The following is a 23,705-nucleotide window of genomic DNA, read 5'->3' as shown; positions in this document are numbered from 1 at the left end:
TTGTGTATGTTTTCTGAAAGTGTGTTGGTATGTTGCAAGTTGTGACCAAACTCCAGAAAATCAATAAGGTTAGAGATATTGCCAAAAAGGAAATAGTACTTGCAATTTGGAAATAACTTCTTTTAAAAAATTAAATCATTAGCTGAATTGAGTCCGACTTGACCAAGTTAGTCCACAATACCAGTCTTAAATGAATGGATGAGGAGAATACTAATACTATTACAAAAGTTAGCTGATCTTAAATGGTCTTAAAACATCGTTTCAGACAAGTGGTAGGGAACTGCAATAACCCTCAAAAGCATGTTGGGTAGTTGGCACAAAGAAAAGCAACTAAGGAACAAAGTCTAAGTTCAATGCTTTAGTAAACAAATGAAATGAATCTTCAATGCCCTAAGATCAAGACGAGTGTTTGGTGTCAAGGACATGCTTAGCATCGTAAAGTCAGTGCTTTATAATTTCAAAACATAGGGAAGATATATCCACATAAAATTTCACAAGTTGCACACTCCTTTTTTGGTTTCTTAAGGTGGTAGGGAAGGATGCGTAGCAACAGATAAAGCAGAACCATGTGAAACTTTAACTAATTGGTTCACCTGATATGTTTCTAAACATTCTTCAATAATATCTCACCATTCTATCCAGTTTTTTAAGGTTTGCAAATTGCTACCTTCCTCTATATATTTAGACACTAAAGATGCCATAATTCAAACCAAGTCTTTAGTCTCCAAAAATCTAAAGCTATCTGTCACTTAAATCAAACCTTTGAGCTTCTTTTCTCTATCTTTTTTCTTTTTCTTTTCTAAGATGGGTATCCAACTAATGGGACTAGCTCATGCCAAACAAACCCTTTCAGGAAGAATTGGGAGTGGATTGGCAACATCAAATGTTCCTAAAGGCCATATTGCAGTCTATGTTGGGGAAGGCAACAGGAAGAGATTTGTGATTCCGATATCTTACTCGAATCATCCTCTGTTTCAAGATCTGTTAAATCGAGCTGAGGAAGAATTCGGATTCAACCATCCTATGGGTGGTCTCACATTTCCATGCAGTGAAGAGTACTTCATCAGTCTAACTACATTACTGAATTGTTCATCGATGCTTCCAGCTTCAAAAAGGATGCAGGAACATTTAATTTCTTCCTTACTCGCCTACATTGAGAAAACTTGATTTAAGACAGTAAAAGCAAAATAAGCAATCTGTTCACAAATTTTGTTCTGTAGGTCTTGCTAATTCAATCCCATGTAAACATTCTGTAATTTGTCCGAAAAAAAAAAGGGCAAAAATTGTTTGCCAATAAGATTATGATTCTTTGCTGACAACAAAACCTGTTGTTCTGAGCAACTTTGATTAATGATCCATCGTTTTATTCTATTTTCATGACAATTTGAAGGTATCAGGTACTAGAAAACCAAAATATGCCTGATTTGCATGATAAAGTCAGATTAAAACACTTCAATTACAAAGAATTTAGAGATCTAGTTTTAAACATTCAAAAGAAGAAATAGAATAGAAATCAGATAATGTATTCATAAAGAGAGACTTAAAGTCAACCTTACCCATATATTATCATGAGTAGTAGTACTAGTACTAGCTTTTGTCCTTTGCATTTTGCTGTTTAATATTTAGCATTCAGTTCAACATCAAACGGAAATCTCCCCGGCTCTCACGTTGATATTCTTGAAACCTGTAACAGAACCAACCACTAGTACCATATTTCCTTGGCCACAATCGGTAAAAGAAGCCACTGATAACCTCATCCATCCTTGTACGCTACTAGTAAATAGTAATAGTAACAATTAATTACTTATAACAGATTAAGAGTCTGCATTTTTAATATAAAAAAATAAATAAAGAACTTATATCCAGTTCGGGTGGAGTTTTTTTTCTTTCTTTTTTTTTTTTTCCACATACATATCCATTTTATTTAATTTTTATTTTTGAAATTTTTTTTTTTTATCTATTTTTAGCTCTTCAACCTGTATCTAGGACATTAATGTCACTTTGATCCTCAAACCCGCAAATTTTAAGTGTCATTCCCGCGCTCATACCATCTTAGCTAAGCTTATAAACAACATTTTGGATCTTTTTACAACAAATCAACGTTTGTTTGGGCTTTCTTGTTAAGAAAAAGCAATTGCAATTTAAATATGATATTTAATTTAATTAATTGATTAATAGTCATTTTTAAAATACGATATTTAATAAATTTTCATTCAAATTTTAATATTTATAATTTTTTTCTATTTTTAGAGTATGATTTTTTTATATAAAAATAATTACAATTTTATTTTTTATAGCTTGTAACTATATATATATATAATTAAACTCAATTTTGTTTTCTAATACACATGCATAAATGTTTAATTTTTTACTTATAAAAATTAAAAAAGCATCCATATGTGGGGGTGAACAATAAAAAAAAAAAACGTATAGATTATAGTTTTACCATGTTAAATAAATTTTAGTTTTAAAGAGTCAAAATCGTATAGACTATAACTTTTCCAAGTTCGACGAATCCCAAGTACCAATTTGGTCCACAAATATTAGCTCTAGCAGCTCAACTTCTGTAGTAGCAGTTCTTGAAGACAGTGAGAATCTTGTTTTGATAGATTGGCCCAATTCATCAACGCCGTTATGGCAAAGTCTTGATCTTCCCACACACACATGGCTTCCCGGTGGTGAGCTTAGCTTAAATAAACGAACCAATCAAAGCCAACTTCTTACTTCATGGAAAAATTCAGAAGATCCTGCTCCGGGTCTCTTTTCCCTTGAGCTAGACCCCAGTGGAACCAATCAATATTTTATTCTATGGAATAGGTCGGAAAATTACTGGACGAGTGGTACTTGGGATGAACAGACAAGGATTTTCAGCTTAGTTCCAGAAATGAGATGAATTACATCTACAACTTCGGCTATGTTTCGAATGAAAACGAGAGTTATTTTACTTATTCGCTTTATAATCCTTGTACCATATCTCGATTTATTATGGATGTTTCGGGGCAGATTAAGCAACTATCATGGCTGGAAAGTAGCAAGCAGTGGAATTTGTTTTGGTCACAGCCGAGACAACAATGCCAGGTGTATGCTTTTTGTGGGGCTTTTGGCAGCTGCAATGAGAAAGCTCTGCCTTTCTGTAACTGTTTGACAGGTTTCCAGCCAAATTCAGTAAGCGATTGGAATCTGAGCGATTATTCTGGTGGGTGTGAAAGGAAAACCAAGCTGCAATGTGAAGATCCCACTCTAACTAATGGGAAGAGTGATAAATTTCTAGAAAGCCCCAAGATGGTATTGCCTCAAGATGCCCAGTCTATGACCGTTGGGAGCATGTCGGAATGTGAATCAGCCTGCCTCAAGAATTGCTCTTGCACTGCTTATGCTTATGATATTGATGGGTGTAAAGTTTGGATGGGAGATCTCTCGGATCTACAACAACTTGCGGAAGATGCTAGCAATGGAAAAACTATATATATCAGGCTAGCGGTATCTGAGTTTTCAAGTTCCAGCAACAATAAGGGAATAATTATTGGAGCAGTTGCAGGTTCAGTGGGTTTAGTCCTAGTTCTTGTAATGCTTGCAATCTTGAGATGGAGGAGGCGAACGATGATAACTCCAAAAGCTGTTGAAGGTTCACTTCTAGCTTTCGGATATGGCACAAGGATAGAACTATAATTAAAATTGTCATCGCTCTTAGTTTCAAAAGTTGGCATTCACTCAATTTGATTATAGTAATGCTGATACAATTTTCCCTTCCTAATTAGGAATGGAAATTTTTCGTTTCCTTCAACTGATTCCATTGGCGCCGAATGAGTGGCTTGATTTGGATAAAATAGCTGTTTTTTTCCTACAAGAAACAGCATTAGTGGCCCCTATATGGGACAGAATCGGAGAATTCGAGGTACCATGACTACGTTTTTCTTCCCAGAAAACAGGCTTCAATGTCAGAAGGATAGCTTGGATTCTGAGAGTCGATGCTTGTTCAATGTTCAGATGGTAGGGCATTATGCTGAAGTGCACAAAACATGTGCGCGGTGACTCCCCAAATGTGACAGTGATATATCACTGGAAAATCATTGCATATGACAATTATTCCAAAAAAAAACCCAAGGAAAAATCATTCTCAAGCTCCTCACATACCATTTTGTGCCATAATTTTCTTTGTTCTCTTGTCCCTTTGAGGACTCCAATTACTCATTTGTCTTAAGCATAAGCCATAGAACACTTTGTCATATTTGACAGGAAAAGAAAATGAGACTACCATTCGCTATCATACGTGAACCACAAACAGTTAAAGGACTTGCCATGTTTTCAACAATGAATAAAAAACATTGCATTGCATTGCCTTTCTATTTTGGCTCCTCAGACTTTATCCGTTGCTCTTGATCCTTAAGTACACTTGCTGGATCAGTACAACAAATTGCATCAGCCAATCGCCACGAGATTGGAAAAATTGACAACTAGAGTTTTCTTCTCGGAAATACTTATGATTGCATTCTTTTTCCTAATCATCTTTAGTCGTGATAGATCCTGCTAATGGAAAACTTACTCTTATACCTCAATCTCTCCTTGATTAACTTTTGGAAGAGACAACTGATATAGAATACATAAAGTTCTGTAGTCAACTAGGCAAAATGCACTATAAAATGGGAAATTCAAACTAAGTAATGCATCAACTAAAGAGGAAACGACTCATTCCGTCTAATTATATAGGTCGTGTTAAATCCATGCTTGAAGGTGGGACAAACCCAAATATAGGAAACTAAGAAAATTTAAAAGAAAAATATTTTCTGGACACCCCAAAATTTTTTCTGACACTTTCTTCATATCTGTATTATAGAGTAATTAGATCCGGTGGACTGGAAAAAACCAAAGTGGATATCCATTTTTTTAATTTAGTTCTAAGGAATCGGTTTCCCAAAGAAAATATACTAAACAGATTAAGTAGTCAACGGTGCATGATGGTACCTAGTCTTAATTCAATCAGCAAGCAATCTAGTTATCAGATCAAGAAAATTGCAATATGTTTCTTTAAAACACAGTAGTCTAACCTCGGTAATGGATATTCTTAAGTGAATAAGCGAGTTACCTGCATTGCAAGTTATGAATCAAATCTAGAACATTAATAAGGCGCAGAACTAATAGCTGCCTGCAATGTTATTCGCAATAACCCTCAAACAAACATGTTGTCTAGTTGGTACGTACAAAGATGAGCATATCGGTAAACGCAAAATAGAGTTGAATGACATTTAAGATTGAGATGAGTATTTGATGTCAATAAATTAACAACTAAGCATATCATGAAGTCATTGCTTAATGTTTTAGTTCAAGACACACAGATATTCATGTAAAAATTGACAAGTTGCCTTAAGCTTTTTTTGAGTTTCTCTTCAGATGGTAGGACCGATATAGGACAAGATGTCTTGCAAAAGACAAAACAAAACCATATGAAACTTAACTGATTCCTTCAGCCGATGTGTTTTTAAACGTTCTTCAATGGCGTATACTTCACTATCTTATCCAGTTTTAAGGTTTGAAATCTTCCTATATATATGTAATTAGAACTAGAGATGCAACCCAATAAAGCTCTCTATCACTTTATCAACGTTTGAACTACTCCTGCACTCCCCTGGAAAACAAAAAATACTCAAAGATGGGCATCCAGTTAATCAGATTAGTTCATGTGAAGCAGAAGCTCAAGCGAACCCTATCAGAAACAATAAGGAATGCACTGGTAACAGCAAATGTTCCAAAAGGCTATACTGCAGTTTATGTTGGAGAAGGCAACAGGAAGTGATTTCTTATTCTTATGTCTTTCTTGAACCATTCTCTGTTTCGAGACCTGTTAAATTGGGCTGAGGAAGAATTCGGATTCACAATTCCATGCAGTGAAGAGTATTTTGTTAGTATTACTACAATCTTAAATTGTTCATAGATGAAGCAGTAGTGCCACAAGGCTGCAGCAACCTATGTAACATAATATGAGAACTGAGACAATCAATTCAAGGAAGGCAGTGTATTCAATTTCTTCTCTGGAACATGCAAATTCAGTCCCACGTAATCACTAGTAATCAGGACTGCTTGTAGTTTTACCCTAGTTTGCAGAAGGCTTTAAAAGCGCCATTGTGAAGTTGAAATAAATAAAGGTTCGTGACTCCAGTCCCAGTGGATAAAAGGGAATTAAGGTACAGCCTGGGTGACAAGGATGTACTATATGGCGTGTTTTAATTGATTCTGATTTTTTTTTTCCTTTTTTCACATTCATAGAATAATTTTCTGATTTCAATGCGCGCGCGTGTATATATATATATATACATATATATATATATATATATATATTCAAGAGAACAGCTGGATGAAAAAGAAAATTCTGGACTCTACAATAGTACGGAACTGATATATATCATGAGTTGGTGCTGAACATTAAAATTTTTTTAAGGGATGATAAGTTGAATGGAAACATCCAACTAGCTAAACCCAAAATATATTATATTTTCGCTATGAATTGCAGCCATAAATGCCCCAGAAGTGCCATTTGCACCATGGCTTTGAGTTTGAAAAAGACTTATTTTATTCTCTAATACTTGTCTAGCTGCAAGACTCAGCATATTGCAATGGGTCGTTTCTACTATTGAATCGGCACACCATTTATTACAACAATCTCAGCGCAACTTTCAATTTCAAAACAAAAAAGGGTGACGGGTAAGAAATTACTAGCTCAAACCTGGTATTTCACTAGTTTTTCTTTTGTATAGAAAAATGGCTTCTCATTGATTAGATCTTTCTCAGGGATTTCCAACTTTTGGATAAAATTAATTGCTGCTCTTTTACGAGTTACAGTCCAAGTGGCCCCTTTACGTGCCAGACAATTACAAGTACGATGATGGCAATGACACTTTTGTCTTTTATGGAACAATCTTCAATGTCAGAACTCTGAGACTCCGTGCTTGTCCGATGTAACAGATGAGAAAAAGACCACCGTGCCACATCAAGGCATCCAAATGGGTGCTAGTGTAATTTGCAGACGCAAATGGCATCTCCACTAGAAACTGGAAATTCGATCGTATACAAATCCACCCGTAATTGATTAAATTCGTGCTTGGTCTCAGTGATTGTCCCACACCTGAGGCGTAGGATCAATGCTCACTAGATTAATTAAGTGTATACTCACTCTGTCCATGTGTATAGTGTTTTGGTTTATCTGTACAAAAAATTTAGGAAACTTTAATTTAAAAAATTTTGATTGGTTAGTTATAGTTAAAAGGGTAATAAGGAAAAGTTTTTTTTTTTTTAATTTTCAAACAGAGAAATTTTTCGGTATGTGGTATAAACAAAGAAATTAATAAGGCATCTTTAGTACTTATTCATTTTCGTACAAAAATTATAATTGATCATTAATTATGATGTAATAATTGATTATTTAATTAATTATATAGATGTAATATTTAATTATTATAATATAAAATCATGCAATGAAAGATAGCAATTATATATACTACTATTCCCTTTCCCAATTTTTTAGTGAGAAAGGAAATAAAGCAATTAAAAAGCATGGAAATATATATTTATTTGTTTATTGTTACCTTGCCTTGTTAATTGTTGTGCTGATATTTATGGAAAATATTTTTAGATTAATTGAGCATTATATATCTACTTCCTTTTACCTTTTAAATCTCATCCCATCTTAGGTCAGTTAATATTACCCTAATTCAAGAAGGCACAAAGAATTGAATATTTGCATGGGTTTCCCAGAAAAATAAACAATCCCTTAAGACATTACTTAATTAAACCGATAATAGTGTCATCAAAATCTCATTAGTTTTTTTAAACAGTAATTTTTTTTTATCAGAGACCGAACACAGTTTTTTTTAATTATTTTTTGAAATATTGATGTATTCATGATTTTACATAAATCGTCAATACAAAAGCTTAGGGTACAGTTTAAAGATAGAAACTATCAAAATTATTGCTCCCATATAAAAACAATATTAACATATTTTTTATACTCAAGAGGAAATCCAAACAGGGAGCAAAATTTTAGATCCTGCAAGCTCATTTTCATATCTCAGAACTATACTACAATGGAAGATCAAACTACTAAAAAAAAAATCAAAATCCAGCGTACGTATAGCTTAATTATTAGCTCATTGACTTACGCATTGTTTATTCGAGAATTGAGATTGATGAATTCATCTTCAGCGCAAGGAGCCATCAGACCACCCACTGGACGATCAAATCCGAACTCTTCCTGGGCCTGGCTCAACAGGGTTTGGAATAAAGGAGCTTCAAGTAGGACGTTGGGACCACGAACCTCTTGTTATTCTCTTCAGCTCCGACATGCACAGCGAAACGGCCCTTCGGGACGACGTTCACTGCACTCTATGTTTTGTAGGAGCACTGGTGCTTAGAATGTGACCGTCTTTGGATAATTTGCTTTGCGGGAAGCATCATTTCAGGCAAATGAATCCCATTCTCCTCCACTGATTAGGAATATTGCAAAGTAAAAAAAAGAAAACAAAAACAAAGTTTTTCTTTCTTTCAAGTAAGGCAGTTTTTTTTTGGTTTTTACCTTTCTGGTCTTGGCCTTTAGGTATATATATATATATATATATATATAGGGGAGACAAATATGAAATATCAAAGGGGAAGCCCAAAAATTAATGCAATGATAATTTTGCATGCATGAAAAAATCAACATGTACTTTGTCTTTGCGCTTGGAAGTTGTATAATATTACAACACCGGCAAAAGGGACCCACAAAATAGTTCCTACTTTAGAAAGCCCCGTCCACTGGTTTTCACGTCCAAAAATGGATTTCTCTGGTGCTTTTATGCTCCTTATGTCGGTAACGCAATTAAACGGTTAGTTTTCTGTAGATCCCAGAATTCATGATGCGTCAAGATTCATGGGTTTTCTCTTTTCTCTTTCGTATAATGATATTGATAGCTTGGAAAGTTTGATAATGGCCTTGAACTTGGCCTCTTCTTGTTCTTTGAACTGCGGCCCACACCTATTGCACGCATGCTTAAGGGTTTGAAGCAGCCTTTTTTCTCTCTCTTTTAAATGTTTTCCAATTCTCTAATAATATTGATACATTTTAAAAGAGGCAACCAAAGCGCGTACTAGTGAAATTGGTGCCCAATATATGGCGGATGGTTGAGTCGGTCAATCAGTTTGGTGCACGTATCACGGACTAAAGTAAGAATTTTAAATTTCAAATCGAATATAATAAGAGGGTTACTGAAGTATAAAAAAATTCACACTACTTCTTCTTTGAAAAGCGCCTTTTGTAGGACAAAATCGTGAGTTCAGAGGACAGAGCGAACAATACCTCGTAAGAGTGTGAACTATGACAAGTAGGTTGATCTAAGACGCTGATGAGTGGATGTCCGGATCTCGTAGCCGCGCAGGTTCGGAACTTAAGTCTCGAGTCGTGATAAGTGATATCAAAGTCAATCTTAAACCGTTCAACCCACGCCAAGCGCCTCGAGAGAGGTAGGCATGGTGATCAGCCTCCGTGAACGTCACGAGGTTAGGTAGGAAAGAATGTCACGAATCTAAAAAAGAGTCCTAAATCTCACATCGAACATACTAAGAGGATCATTAGGGTATAAAAGCACCACCTCTTTCTTGAAAGGTGCCTTTTGTGAGATAAAACTTTGAGGTCAGAGGACAGAGAGAATAATATCTCACAAGGGTGTGAACCATGACGGGTAAATTGATCTGAGACGTCGAATGAGTAAATGTCCGAATCCCGAAGCCGCGCAAATTCGGAGCTTAATTTTCGACCCGTGACACATGCATATTCTTATGAATTGTATATTATCCCAGAAAAATGGCATTTGTCCGCACCTGCTGCAATCCACTGCAAATGGGCCTCTGGCGCAATCTATATACTTTTATCTGTTGTTCTTAAACCAATATATGTCTCTTATCTCACTTTGCTGATAAAAAATCAATAAGGGTTTAAGACATTGTAAGACCAACATAAGTCTTACTCCAAAAATGACTGTTAAAACCCACAGATGGAGGTAAACCACAATTAAAAGGGATAAATGTTAATTGCTAATATTCAGTTTATATAATTAGGTTGATGTAAAAGTTGTAGATACCGCCGCTGCGCACTTGGCGATACCAGCAAGAACACATGAACTGTTTTTGTTTTTGTTGAGCATGTTACTCTGGATTTTCCAATGTACGGTCCTCTGTTTTGTCAAACATAATGGTTTATAACCTGCTTTGGGAGCGAGCTTGTTTGGACAAGAAGCAAGTGGATGTATTGCACCAAGGCAGTAGCAATTCGTACATGAATTATAGATATAACAGACTAACTGCGAGCTAGAGAAAGCCATGGCAGCCAGTGAGCAAAGCCATGTGATTCTTTGATGCAGTGGATCCTCTCAGGAATCCCAGCTCCAATTTGGTAACAACACGAATCCATTAATTTAGGTCTTTGTTGAATTTGAAATTTATGGCCCTTCAATATCTCCGCCTTCTCCAAACTCTATAAATACCAAACATTATCAGCTTCCCAGCTCCAGGCACCTGACAGAATCTATAAGCTCTACTACAAATTAGTTCAATCTCATCATATTCTCAGAATCCAATCTATATCTATTTTTTTTCCTTTCGTGAATTCGAATTACAGATTATGGGTTTTCATATACTATCCATGGTTTCCGGTGCCAAGCAAATTCTTAAGCTTCAATCTCTTGTTTCAAGAGAGAAAGCAGATGTTCCAAAAGGCCATATTGCAGTTTATGTTGGAGAGAAACAAACGAAACGATTTGTGGTTCCAATATCAGTTGTGAACCATCCTTCTTTCAAAGACTTGCTTAAGCGGGCAGAGGAAGAGTTTGGCTTTAATCATCCGACTGGTCGTCTAACAATTCCATGCAAAGAAGATGCCTTCATCGATCTCATTTCTCGATTGCATGCCTAATAATCACGATTCTGTTTTTAACTTTTTATTAATTTTTTTAATATATGTGAAGAAAACATTAGCTGTAGTATGTAAAATCATTTTAACTATAAGTTGGCAGCGCCAAATAAATTTTTCTCCAATGAAACCATAATTGAATTTCTTTTTTTTTTTTTACCTTTTATCTAAATCCTCTATAATTTACAATATTGATTTTTTAACGTATTTTGTCTCATGACTTACCGTTTACCAAGCTATATTTGATCGATGCATAATTACTTTGTAATACTCTATCAGTTTTAGTTAAATTGTCATGCAAATGGACAAGTGAACATGAGTAAGTGTTACTACACAAATACTTGTAAAAGATGGCGGTCACCGCAACAAAATTTAAGGAAGAAAAAACAGTTAAATTAATATATAGTTTTGTCTGATCAAAAAGTTGAAGACTGCCGCATAAAATGTGATAAGCATCATACCTTGTCATTTGGCAATACCAATAAGAACGCATTAATAAATATGTTTTTTTTTTTTTTTTTTACAAACAAAAAAATGGGGTCACCTGAGCACGTTGGCTCTGGATTTTCCAAAGTACGGCCTTCTGTTTCTCAAACAAAATGGCTAACCTTCTTTTGGAGTGAGCTTGTTTGGACCAAAGGAGCCACTGGGTCTAAATTGGACCCATTGGTCCAGAGCAGTTTGATAGATGCATAAATGCATCGTAGATTGATAAAAGTTCAGTAATAATGAGAAAATGGTTGTCTAAAGCCATTTTTCTCCTGCTTAATTTCTAATTTCGGTTTGATCATTCATTTCCTTTTTTAATATTTTCAAGAAAAATAATTACATTGACCTGATTTAGTTTATTGATACGTTGTTTTACCTGAAAATTAATAAATCGTTTAAATGCTTTACATGGCTTGGTAATTGATATATTTTCAATGCATGAGTTTTTAATTTTTATTTGTTTAAGTTATACTATTCATATAATTAATTATTATATTATTAAATAATCAATTAATAAATTATAACTTTAAGTAAACAATCAAACCTATATATAATGGGATTTAAACTGAGGACCTTAAGATTCTAGGATCTCCCTTTTGCCACTAAACCAAGACCTCGTTTACATGCTTGAGCTTTTAATTTTGAGACAAAGTTATATTCAATTAAATTATAGATTTTGTTAACGAAGAATATGTCTTACGGATATTCTTGGAGTTTATTAAGTTACAATTTATAACAAAATTTATGAATATTATAAGCAATTCGATAGTAATTAATAATTTGTAAATGAATCCTTTGAAGACTGATTAAATATGGTTCAACAGATAGATTAATACCAATGTTATCCGCACCAGTTTCGATTTTAAGAAAAATTGATACACCAAAGTGTATGTACCAGCCAAATTTGGAATTAAGAATCCCACAGATTATATTCTTACTATAAATAGCAAGTTGCTTTGCTCAGAACTTTCGCATAAAAAAGGCCGTCCTTGCTGCTTGGTGCATTACGTCAGTGATTCAACTTGATCGGTTAATTGGTCTAGACTCTAGAGCCAAGAATTCACCCTGGAACTTTCAACATTTCGAACCAGCTTAAATGCTACCTTTCTCTTTCTTGCTTGAGTTTCACAATATCCAAAACATTATCTTGCTTGCAACAAATGAAGAATTTCCAATGCACGTATAGCAGGCACAGATCGGAGAGATTTCAGGCAGTCAATCAGTACAAATGCACGTACATGTGCTTGTCAAATTATTGCCCTGAAAATTGGCAGCCTGCTGCAACCACTCTTTCTATCAATAGGGGTTCGTGACCCCAATTATTGATCTATCCTATAATCCATTACTGACAAGTATGCGTGAAATGGGAATCAGCAGCATTAGTAAATAGTGACTGTAGACTAAAATTTTTCGAAAGTAGATCTATTGAAATTTATTTGGAGGTGAGACTCATCAAAATAAATCAATGAAAAAGACAGATGCTAGTATCTGCAATTTTGACCAATTTGAAGAAAAGTAACTCAACTCAGCACTAATGCTTTCAACACCAAATAGTTAGGATTAATATTTAGTGAGAATATTCTATCAAAAAAATATTTAGTTAGAATACTATTAGACCATATATCGAATGGTTGGAACTTGAATGGTAATTAGGTTGTGCAAGAGGATAAACATGAACATAGTTTCAAAGTTTGCAAAAAAAAAAACTCACCACATACGAATACATATGCTACTGAGTTGCTTTTAGGCAACAACAAATTAAAAGCTTACCTCCTCCAAGGAGCTGCAAGTGGGTTTGCTTTTGCACCATAAATTTGGGAAAGCCATGTTGGGTTTTGGGGATATGGGTCTTGCTAGGAACTGGGAACCAGCTGACAACAAAATATGCTGTATATAAATACAAACACGACGCCAGCCTTCCAGCTTCAAGCTCTTTCTCTACACAATACCAAGTTCTTTCAGCTATTTTTACCTGCTTGGATCAAATTGTTCCTTTCTAACTTTTTTTGGGTCTCAAAAATGGGTTTCCGTTTGCCAGCCATGATCCACAGTTCCAGGCAAATTCTGAAACGTCATTCTGGTTTCTCTAGGAAACCATCAGATGTGCCAAAAGGCCACGTTGCAGTTTATGTTGGAGAGGCACTGAGAAAACGTTTTGTAGTTCCAATTTCGTATTTGAACCATCCTTCATTTGCAGAATTGCTCAACCGAGCAGAGGAAGAGTTTGGTTTCAATCATCCGACGGGCGGCCTGACAATTCCGTGCAAAGAAGATGCTTTCGTCAATCTAACGTCTCAGTTGAATTCCTCATCATGATAGATGATGGATACAGAGCTGTTCTCCCAATTTTGACAAGATAGTTCCATTTTCCTACAAGTCAGTATGAAATTCCACACAAGAATAGAGTAAGTGTAAGAGGAAGTGTAAACTTTAACACATTAACAAATGAAGTCCTTTTTCATGCTCTTGTTGGTGAAATTTCTACTTTAATTAGAGATTGAGAAACATGGTCTTGATATTTTTCAAAGAGAAATGCAGATACCTATGTTCATGAATTAGCAATGACATAAGGAAAAAGTCGTCCTGTTGCTCCATAAATTTGTTCAAATCAAGGAATTTTCTTTCCGCTGGTTGAGGATTGAACCAAACCCTATCCAAAACCTGGACTGTATATAAATTCTAGATTTTTCACTACACTAAAAAAAAAATTGATGGGGGAGGGGGCATAAAATATGCAATTGATTTTGAATCCAAAAATGTATCTTATATAAATGAATCCAGGATTGTAATGATCAGTTCATGATTTCTCTCTTTACATAGAAACCTAAGTCCAAATTAACCGAAGTCGGTTCCGCAATTTGTCCTATTAGCGAAAATTGGACTACTTTAGGATGTGAAATGTATTGTTTGTCCTCATATAAAGGGCGGAAAATGTTCTGTTTCGAGATAATGACAAATCACATACTACTATGTTTTGCTTGAATATATTGCTAAACTCTAGCTGCTCTACATTTTAAGTGTACGACCCTTTGATTCAAGCATTAAATATCTATAATTTTTTTTATCCATATTGAAGCATTAAATTTTGGTACTGCTTTGGCAGTGCGCTTGTTGTAAGTTGTAACCTTTGGCTTCCATACTCCAAAGGAACATGTAAGTGGGTCTACGGCACCTTTGGCGGTATAGGTTGGTGATTGAGCATTGAACAAATAGAGAGAGAAAGAGAGAATTTTAATTCTTAGAGCTAATTGAGCAAAACCATGTGAATGTGACCTTTTTTTATGAAAACTCGTTAACTGCACCTGATTGTTAAAATTTGTTCCAAATGAAGTTCAGACATTTCTTCTGTTGCAATCATAAGCGGCTGCACTGCTCCTGATTCTTCAGAAACATGAGAACCATTAGCATTAAATGCAAGACAATCATTTGACTCTGGTGCTTTAGCCAACAAAAATTATCACTCACTACGGTAGTTTCTTAAAACTCTGAAACCACCTCTTTACTTCCAGATGCATTACTCGCTTCCCTCCTTTTCTCTGTTAAACCATTGCTTTTTCAAAGGGCTCCCTTTGAAGATCCCCGATGTTCAAAATCTGACTGTCAGCACTCTCAGAACATCTTTTCCTTCTCGTTGTTGAGGCAAAGCAGAACGTGAGGAACCGGATACCTATGCAGGAGCATCATATTAGAAAACATAGTCACTTCCAGAAATAACCTCAAGTAAACCCAAAGGTAACCCAAATTTTCGAATTTGGTGAATCCTAATATAGAAAGCAAAGTCATCATAATTACCATGAAATAAACTGTACCCTCAAGTTAATTCTACTACAATTACAATACGGGGCATCAAGGCATCTCATATTGTGATCAAGAACTTGTTCTGAATGTTTAAAACGAATCCAAACTTTCTCATTTGTCTTTGGTGTTTGAATCAGATAGTTCTTTCCATAATTACCATAATTGGTCCCACACTTAATAAAGAGCCAGATAGTGAAAAACCAACTAAAAAAAGAACCCAATTAAGCAAAAGATAGTATAAACCAAAGTAGAAACCTCTCATTCCAATTTACCAGAATTTTCAAAGGAAGAGGATTGCGAAGCAAGAAATGATTTTTTTAACATCATTGATCATTACTTTCTCAGAACCACAATTTAAGTTTAATGAAGAAACAACTCACTAAACTTATTCCGAAACCAAAGAAATCACTATTAGAATAGAAAAAATTAGATGAAACTAGCCCGTAATGATCCTGTTCTTTTTCTTTTTTTGTAATTTTAAGATTTAATCTTCAATTGGAAATTCGACAGCAATAGAAGGGCGGTTAGTGGAAGAGAAGAATAGATAAGAAGGTTAGAGATTTTTAATTTGGAATTTTGAATATAAGAAGATTGTGTTGAAATCTTCAATAACACATAGAAAAGAAAAGAAAAGAAAAATAGCATAGAATGGAGAAGGAAAAAGAAAGCAAGATGTTTTCAAGTAACCAATCAACGATGCTCTTTTCAGTTAAATACCAGGGATATTTGTTGCTGACGTGGAAAATCTTTTATATTAATTTTGCATTAAAAAATGGAAAGTAAATTGAAGAAAAAGATTAGCAGTGTGGATAAAACAAAGGAATTGTGGGCTGATTATCTTAGAAATTTTGGTTTTAAATTCTAAACTCTATAGTATTTTATTGTACACTTAATATAAATTCGACAAGAATTAATCTCATCCAAATTTTTTTGTATACTTAATATGTATTTGACAATAATTAATTTTAGCTTTTGGATTGTTAGGTAAAAATTACTCATAATTTTTAAAATAGTAGGTGTAAGATTTAATTTAGGTGAGAATTAATTTTGATGATTGAAAAGTTAGACGACAAGATTTAATACTCGTAGTTGAAAAGTTGGGTACGATTAATTCTAAGCCATTAAATGAAATTGGTAGGTGGGTGAAAAGGTTATAAATAGATGTGTTGCTGTAAGTATGTTAGCTAGTGAAAGAAAATAAGAAAAACAAAGACAAAAACCTTTCTTTTTTTTCTTTTGTAATCAATTTTACTTGTAACTGTCACGTTAGAGTGCGGTTAATGAAAACGAGAATAAAAAAAACAAAGAAGATTGGAGATTTTAAAAAACGAAAATGAAGAGAGAAACAAAAAATTAAAGCTGTGAAAAATCTCGAGTTAAGGTGTTTATGAGAGGTAAAAGGAGAATGAGAATCTATGACAGGATTTGGTTTTTTTTAGGATGATTTCTTTGATTTTCTTTAATAGCAGAATTCTGTCAATTTTAAGTGAAAATGGGCTTGAAATTGCTTTATATTATTTGAAAAAAAAAATTTTTAAACAAGAAAATAATAAAATTTATTTTTTATTAATTTATTCAAATAATAAAAACTTCTATTTTTGTTCGAAAACTATAACATCTTTTAAAAAATATTTTTATAAAATAAATTTTCACAAAACAAATACAAACTAAATTTTATAAGTGAAATATTTAAATTTTATTAATTTAATTAATTCTGTTAATACCTTAAATCAACTTTAATATCACATCTCATTTGCTTAAGGCAATATTTGAATAAATATTAATAAAGAAAAAAATAAAAATAAAAATAAAATTTTTTAAAAGAAAGAAAAAAATATATTTATATCTTGTTTGGATAATTAAAATTAATATAAAAAAAGAATTATAATAATCACTATTTAGATAAATAATGAAAATAAAAAAAAATGATTCATTATAATAATTTTTTTAATTATAATTTTTTATTACCTTTAATTTTAGAGTACTTTTAGATCATTATATGTTTGCTATTTTATTTAACTTTAAAATTGTTATTATATCAATGATTTTTAATCGAAACAAAAATATGTTTTACAAACATGCATTAATAGATTGTGATGTAGTTTGATTTTTTAATTAAGTTTTTAATATTAATAAAAAGTAGATTTAATAATTTTTTTTCAAAAATAAATTTTTTCAACTTTTCTTTAGTTAGTTTTTCTCTCAAATTAGAGTATTAAAAAAATAAAAATTACAAAAAAAAAATAAAAGTTATTGAATTTTTACATCTTTTTTTTAATTAAAAATTTATCTAAATAAATGAAATATTTTTTTTATTTATTTTTTTTCCTCTCCTCAATCCAAACATACAGTAAAAATTGAGTTTCAAAATTCGAAATGATCATTTATGTTTAGGGATAGATTTAATATTTTAACCAAAAGTAACAGTAGCTAATTAGTGATTGATACAAATATTAGAGAAAAAATTATAATTAATGCGTTATTAAAAAAGTGTATTCAATGTGAAAAGAAAATTTTAATGAGAGATCTAAATCTAAAAAAGCTGCTCCCTCGTTTTTCTAGTTTTCTTCCACTACAACATTGCAGAAATTGCTCCTCCATCCCCACCACACATCAGTGATTAATTGTTTTAAGCTCGTTTCTGATTGCAAAAATTAGACGTGCATCCATCACAGGTGACAAGTAAAATGTGTTCCATCGATGGTTGCCATGTAAGAATGATGATGGCAGAAAACGAACAGACGCAGTAATCAGATTTGGGTCGACAAGATCACACGTCACCGATGTGTTTGGGAGCGACAAAAGTAAATAGGAGGGACGGACTTTATATTTTGTGTATTGTGCTTCTACTTGTATCAAGCCTTTTATTTTTTCGGCTCCGTAACCGCCCTACATGTCTTAGCCACAAATGGCTTAGTGGTCTCCACTCCATATTCCGTTGCTTAGGATCTGTTTGACTTTTTAATTTTTTCGTCAACTTCTCAATTAGCAATTTACTTTTTTCTAGACTTTAGTTAAATCTAAATAATTATTACTACTTTTGTTTGTTGTTTCACCCCTTTTAACTAGTATATCCTTTTTTTTAATTATTTTCCATAATTACTAAAAAAAATATAAAAATTTAATTTAATTAATTTATATATTTAAAAAAAAAGATATTTAGTAAATTTTAATTTTAATTTTAATGCTTATAATTTCTTTGGTTATCTTATTTTGCAACTCTTTTTTATTATTTTAGCCTTAAAAAAATTAAAAAGCCGTTTTCATGAAAATGAAACCGAACATGCCCCAATTTTTTCTCACTTGGCTTGAAGAAGAAAAAGACGGTACCAAACATGAAACAAAACAAACACTGCCCTCGATCTCTCTGATGTATAAAACAGCCTGAAGCCAAAGATCCAATATTATAGCTAGAAAGAAGCAAAGGGGAGACTTACCCAAAGGCCAAAGCTGAACCTCTAATAACTTTAACTCGTGTTTGACTCACGGGACTCGCAACAAAAACAAAGGGCTAGCTGTGATTCACAAGAAAACCACCGGCTTTTGATCCAAAAAGGAAGAAAAAGGAGGAAGGCAAAGAATTAATGGCAACAAGTACAGGAACAACAGGAACCTTCCTAAAGAAGAAAAGTGAGCAGGTACTAGACGGTTCGGATATAATGGAGTTGGTTGAGAACGAGGAGGTGTTTAGCAATTTCGTGGATCATAAGTTCAAGGAGCTTGATAAGGACAGTGATGGTCAGCTCTCTGTGAAGGAGTTACAACCTGCTGTTGCTGATATTGGTGCTGCTCTTGGCTTGCCTGCTCAGGGTTCTTCTCCTGATTCTGATCATATTTACTCTGAGGTTTGTCCCCAGCCCTCACCTCATTTTCTCTCTTTTTTACCCATTTTTGCCTGGTATGTAGTTTGGTTTTCTTTGAGCCTTCATGGCCTGGAAAAGTTCATCCATGTTCGCATTCTTTTCCCATAGTTTATACCTGTAACAAGAGAAATCTGCTAAAGAAAATATGATCAAAATAATATGCCCAAAGATATAAGCTGCCAGACGGTGAAAAAGATAAGGGGTTGCAGATTTGATATTGACCCTTCATTAGTCTCATAAGCATTCTAATTCTACCATGCCTACATCACCTTCTATAAATTACAGTTTGAATATCATTTTCTAGTCTTTCAATTTGCAATAATCCTTCGCTTTTTGTCGTCGCTTTGTCCTTGTAAATTACTTAACAAACAAAAAGGAGAACATACAGCCACAAACTCACAGATGTTAACGTGTTTTATGTTACATAATTTTGCTTATGGTTATCCAAGTTTCAATAGAAAGCGATTGTACTCTGACTATTTGCCTTCTTGGGGCTATTCAGGAAACTACAAATTGTCAAAATTTCGATTTCTAGCTAGCTCGAGAAAACTCGACCTATTGTTCAATTTGGTCGGTGTTATGGGCGACTTTCTGCGTTTCCCACTTGGACTTGTTTTTGTTTTTTCTTTTTCCTTTTCTTTTTGTCTTCATACGAGGAGGAATCTAGTGACGAATATTTTGGAGACTATGGCTGTCTTGTTGGAACTTTGCTGTGCATTTAATTCACAAATGACTAATGTTACGAAAGTCAAGGTGCTCCATAATTTTCTGAGGTTACAATTAAATTAATGAAGCCTTCTTTCTATGTTGTGAACATCATGATTATTGGGGACAAACACAACTAATTTCTTTAATATAGGACTTTGCTTTTGTACCTAACTTGTTAACCATTTGCTCAAATTTGCCATCAAATACTACTGTATATTATTTTTGATGAGATCAATTATAGCAATATACTATAAGCATGTAATTTAATTCTAGTTACTTGGGTCCTTCCCTATGTTAGGGAATGATAAACTTGGGGACAAAGCAATGGAGCACTATTCCCCTGCCCAAGAAAAAGGAAAAGCAGGTAGGTCTCTGGACCACGTCCAAGGTCTGCACTCTGCATAATTTCCCATCTTTGTTCACTTGTCTCGACTCTTAAGATATAAAAGAAGTGCATAAGCTGCTGAATGTATATGTGGTTTTTTTTTGGTTAGTAGCCTTTCGGCTTTGAGATTGGAAATTAGGAACTGAATTATCATAGGTAGGTCCATCCGAGTGGTGATGGGATATAGAAGCTGACATGTAGACATGTTTTTTCAGGTTTTGAATGAATTCACCCATGGAAAACAAGAAAGAGTGAGCAAGACAGAGTTTAAAGAGGTTCTTTCAGATTTTCTGCTAGGTATGGCCGCAGGTTTGAAGCGAGATCCTATTGTGATCCTCCGTATTGACGGAGAAGACCTCTTGGAGTTCAGCAACGGTCCAAGTTATGAAGCAGAGATGGTGTCCATATTTTCACAGATAGGGTCAGATGATGCATCGCTGCGTGATTGCATTATTAAGGCTTTGGAGAAACTTACAGTTGACCAAGGAATGCCCCCTTCTTCAGATTCTTGGGTAATTGACTTTCCACATTTATAGTTCAGTTAGTAATATTAAAAAAATGTAGTGAAAACTTAAGCCTTTGTTTTCATCTTTCTTTTCCCACTTCTTTCTGGCTTCTGTTGCTTGTGTAGGTTATGAGCAACGTAGTGGAACCAGCTTTGGTATCATGGGATGGCAATGATCAAGAGAAACCTATATCTCAAGAAACATTCTTGGAAGAATTTAAGAAAGTAGCAGAGCGTGTGGCTCAAAATCTCAAGGAGCAGCCTGTAATTGTTGCCCATAGTGAAAACACCTTTGATGGAAGTGGCATTAAAAGACTACTATCCAACAAGTTTGAACTAGACAAGGTATATGCTCTTTTTGTTTCATTGTCTTTAGTCTCCGTGAACGTTGGGTCTCCGATGGAAGGCATTTCCCTTGTTCTACCATTACTAATCAATTCTTTCATTTTGCAATGAAGTCATTGAATACAGCTATAGAAAATGTGCCAAAAGATCGCAATGGGAAAATATCAAAGGAATATTTACGAGTGGTGCTAGATTTGGTGGCTTCATCAGCTGATTTACCTCCAATCGGTGCTGTTGATCAGGTATTGCAATGACACAACAGGCATGCATCTTCAAGTTGATCAATAGATATTAGGCAAGCTTTGCAAACTGAAATTCTTGGCATTGATTTCCCAGGGATTGCTGGGGACTCCTATAGTTTTGTTCAAAGAGAAATATCAGAATAGATTGCCTTTCTTTTCTTTTGTTTTTAATAGATAAGAATACCCTATTTCATTCCACTAACTAAAATTCTTCAAATACTCCAGATCGATAAGGTTGTCGCTGATGTTTTCAACATGATAAACGCGGATGATGGGAAGGTGGTTAAAGAAGATGAGTTCAAGAAACTATTGACAGATATCCTGGGGAGCATCATGCTGCAGTTAGAGGGCAATTCTATCTTAGTTTCTTCAAATTCTGTTGTTCATGAGCCGCTTGCATCATCCTCGTTGCATTTGCAGCCATCATCCTAGTTGCCAATCGCCAGTATCTCTTATATGTAAGGGGTAACAAAATAAAAAGGGACAATAAAGTTTGGTTGAATTAAGTAAATTACCACTAGCTTAAGTTGTTGATGTGCAGTTCACTGGGTTGTGCCAATGAAATATATTACTACGATAACATATACATGCAAATACAGAATTAGATTGAAGCAAGACTTCTATCAGCTAAAAAAGGCCCTTGACAGACATCTGCAGAGACATTATTTGCAATATTGACATTCATTACAAACACCGTCTAGCCACGTATAAGTATTGACATTCCTCACAAACCCTGCTTGGACGTGTACTTAAACTATTAGCGTTTGTTCTGGCCTTATGTAAATTATAATAAACTATTAGTATGTCATAAGCTCCGTTAATGGCGCGTCTACTGTCTAGCAATATGTGAAAATCCACCCACTTACCAGCTATTAGATCGAGAATGAACTTAACCTGATAACCTCCATCAGTGACTCGGTGTAACAATTTCCAAAACCTTCCCATTAGGTTGACTTCTAGGTCCCCAACAACAAAGTGCAGGTGCCGCCAAATTCACGAGGTCACGCTCTCCTTCTTCCCAAACCAAGCCTTCTTTCGGTAAGCCCTTGGTGAAACCGTAATAAACGATGCAAGCAAGACAAGGTCCAATCCAAAACACCCAATGCCCATGCCATAATGAACCGCCTCGCAATAAGGCCGGGCCTAAGCACCTTGCAGGATTAAGCCCCACTCCCGCGTAACCGGCGTGCCCAGTCACAGTAATGGATACAAAAACTGCCACTGCCATTGCCCCTGCCACCACGACACAAACCATTGCTAAGCCTAGCTCTTTGCTTCTTCTCGTGTCAAATGCTATCGTTACACCAACAAAAAGCACCACAAAAGTACAGCAAAATTCCAATATCAATGCCGTTCCAGGGCTAACCCCGGATGTTGACCCATTTCCATCAATGGTACAGCCTCCCAGGGAATACGTTTTTGCTGCATCATGGTTCATCACACGGTTGAGTATGAGAAATCCCGTTATTGAGCCTACACACTGCGCCAGGATATAGATGGAAGCTCGTGCTAGAGATATGATGCCCTTGAGGGCAGCAATGAATGTAAAAACTGGACTCATGTGTCCACCCGAAAGAGGAACTGTCACCATGAGAAATAGAAAGGCAATAATAAAGACTGCAAATGGGACAAGAAGCTTGGGATCAGTCTCGTGCGAGTCCAAGCAGGAGACAATGGATGTTGTTAATATGAACATTAGTAAAGCTGTCGTCACCAACTCTGTAAATGCAGCCTTCCACATCTAAAAGAATGAATCAGGAAAACGTTAGAGCCCTTTTCTTCTCATAATGAATCAAGCAGAATAAATCATTTGTCGATGAAGATTATTTACCTCTGGTGAGGAAAACTCATGGACACCAATGCAATCAAAAAATGTTGCTTTTAGAGATATTCGTTCTTTCAGAATTGTTGCCTCGTGGTTTTCAACTGAACTTCTTGTTAAAAGACTATGATCAGATTCACGAGAGATAAATGAATCCATGTCTTGATCTTTAGAGAGTTTACAGGAAAGAATGCTTTCCACTTGAAGGAAGGAACCATTTGATCCATTATATAGAGAAAGAATATTTAGGACGATTGTCATACTGTTACTGTCACTGCTTCTCAACGGCTACGTGGTTCTAATTTCAAAATGAATCATCAGAAAGCCTTTCGAGACTTGCCAGTTGCAAGAAGACAAAGGCCGATCTGGTGTGAGGGAAAGACCAAAAGCAAAAAACCAAAGAAACTAAAAATGGGAGTGCATATTCTGTAATATGCTTTATGCAACTGTCCTTTTGGGAGGAACTTAAAACAGAGGATTCAGCAATGTTGCTTCATCCGTTAAGAATATCCATTTTTGATAACAAAGGATGCTTAGTTGCTTACGCTAAGGATTCTTAAGCTTGGCAGCTTGCACTATAAACCTCTATATTTTGAAAATGTCAATTACTATAAC

The 23,705-nt window shown here is 34.6% G+C and overlaps 5 protein-coding genes and 2 pseudogenes across 6 annotated transcripts; 6 read left to right on the top strand and 1 right to left on the bottom strand.

Annotated features, from left to right (window-relative positions):
* The first annotated feature begins 688 nt into the window (after positions 1 to 688).
* Positions 689 to 1,368, top strand: LOC111308785 (auxin-induced protein 15A-like). The gene has a single exon (XM_022907384.2). The coding sequence runs from the start codon at positions 805 to 807 to the stop codon at positions 1,165 to 1,167; it is 363 nt and encodes a 120-aa protein (XP_022763119.1). The 5' UTR covers positions 689 to 804; the 3' UTR covers positions 1,168 to 1,368.
* Positions 1,369 to 2,348: 980 nt separating this feature from the next.
* Positions 2,349 to 3,669, top strand: LOC111308015 (G-type lectin S-receptor-like serine/threonine-protein kinase At2g19130 pseudogene; annotated as a pseudogene).
* A 1,978-nt stretch (positions 3,670 to 5,647) lies between these two features.
* LOC111308791 (auxin-induced protein 15A-like) lies at positions 5,648 to 6,196 on the top strand (annotated as a pseudogene).
* A 4,449-nt stretch (positions 6,197 to 10,645) lies between these two features.
* LOC111308781 (auxin-responsive protein SAUR23-like) lies at positions 10,646 to 11,273 on the top strand. Its single transcript, XM_022907378.2, has one exon. It carries the CDS (start codon positions 10,646 to 10,648, stop codon positions 10,934 to 10,936), a length of 291 nt encoding a protein of 96 aa, XP_022763113.1. The 3' UTR covers positions 10,937 to 11,273.
* A 998-nt stretch (positions 11,274 to 12,271) lies between these two features.
* Positions 12,272 to 13,999, top strand: LOC111308780 (auxin-induced protein 15A-like). Its single transcript, XM_022907377.2, has one exon. It carries the CDS (start codon positions 13,307 to 13,309, stop codon positions 13,736 to 13,738), a length of 432 nt encoding a protein of 143 aa, XP_022763112.2. The 5' UTR covers positions 12,272 to 13,306; the 3' UTR covers positions 13,739 to 13,999.
* A 4,499-nt stretch (positions 14,000 to 18,498) lies between these two features.
* Positions 18,499 to 21,896, top strand: LOC111308778 (uncharacterized). Of its 2 annotated transcripts, XM_089745640.1 has the most exons (6): positions 18,503 to 19,065; positions 20,090 to 20,155; positions 20,392 to 20,688; positions 20,808 to 21,026; positions 21,140 to 21,268; positions 21,494 to 21,858. In XM_089745640.1, exons 1-6 carry the CDS (start codon positions 18,805 to 18,807, stop codon positions 21,698 to 21,700), a joined length of 1,179 nt encoding a protein of 392 aa, XP_089601766.1. In that variant the 5' UTR covers positions 18,503 to 18,804; the 3' UTR covers positions 21,701 to 21,858. The 2 variants fall into 2 exon arrangements, with proteins under 2 accessions (XP_022763109.2, XP_089601766.1); XM_022907374.2 differs by lacking the exon at positions 20,090 to 20,155 and having other exon boundaries at positions 18,499 to 19,065; positions 21,494 to 21,896.
* On the bottom strand, positions 21,870 to 23,636 carry LOC111308779 (aquaporin TIP1-2-like). The gene is made up of 2 exons (XM_022907376.2): positions 23,100 to 23,636; positions 21,870 to 23,009 (listed from the first exon to the last, which is right to left on the bottom strand). The coding sequence occupies exons 1-2, from the start codon at positions 23,349 to 23,351 to the stop codon at positions 22,176 to 22,178; spliced, it is 1,086 nt and encodes a 361-aa protein (XP_022763111.2). The 5' UTR covers positions 23,352 to 23,636; the 3' UTR covers positions 21,870 to 22,175.
* Between the last annotated feature and the right edge of the window lie 69 nt (positions 23,637 to 23,705).

The sequence above is a fragment of the Durio zibethinus genome, chromosome 2 (genome assembly GCF_047325235.1).
Source record: "Durio zibethinus cultivar Kanyao isolate XHJ-2024 chromosome 2, ASM4732523v1, whole genome shotgun sequence".
Taxonomy (NCBI): Eukaryota; Viridiplantae; Streptophyta; class Magnoliopsida; order Malvales; family Malvaceae; genus Durio; species Durio zibethinus.
This window is presented reverse-complemented; position numbering and strand designations above follow the sequence as displayed.

What these genes read in the sequence shown, in the direction of transcription:
- LOC111308778 (XM_089745640.1), top strand. Translation starts at nt 18,805, where the DNA reads ATGGCAACAAGTACAGGAACAACAGGAACCTTCCTAAAGAAGAAAAGT. An exon ending in CCAAGAAAAAGGAAAAGCAG is followed by an intron (nt 20,156 to 20,391) that starts GTAGGTCTCTGG and finishes ATGTTTTTTCAG; the next exon opens with GTTTTGAATGAATTCACCCA. An exon ending in CCCCTTCTTCAGATTCTTGG is followed by an intron (nt 20,689 to 20,807) that starts GTAATTGACTTT and finishes TTGCTTGTGTAG; the next exon opens with GTTATGAGCAACGTAGTGGA.
- LOC111308779 (XM_022907376.2), bottom strand. Translation starts at nt 23,351, where the DNA reads ATGACAATCGTCCTAAATATTCTTTCTCTATATAATGGATCAAATGGT. An exon ending in ATGAGTTTTCCTCACCAGAG is followed by an intron (nt 23,010 to 23,099) that starts GTAAATAATCTT and finishes TCATTCTTTTAG; the next exon opens with ATGTGGAAGGCTGCATTTAC.
- LOC111308781 (XM_022907378.2), top strand. Translation starts at nt 10,646, where the DNA reads ATGGGTTTTCATATACTATCCATGGTTTCCGGTGCCAAGCAAATTCTT.
- LOC111308785 (XM_022907384.2), top strand. Translation starts at nt 805, where the DNA reads ATGGGTATCCAACTAATGGGACTAGCTCATGCCAAACAAACCCTTTCA.
- LOC111308780 (XM_022907377.2), top strand. Translation starts at nt 13,307, where the DNA reads ATGCTGTATATAAATACAAACACGACGCCAGCCTTCCAGCTTCAAGCT.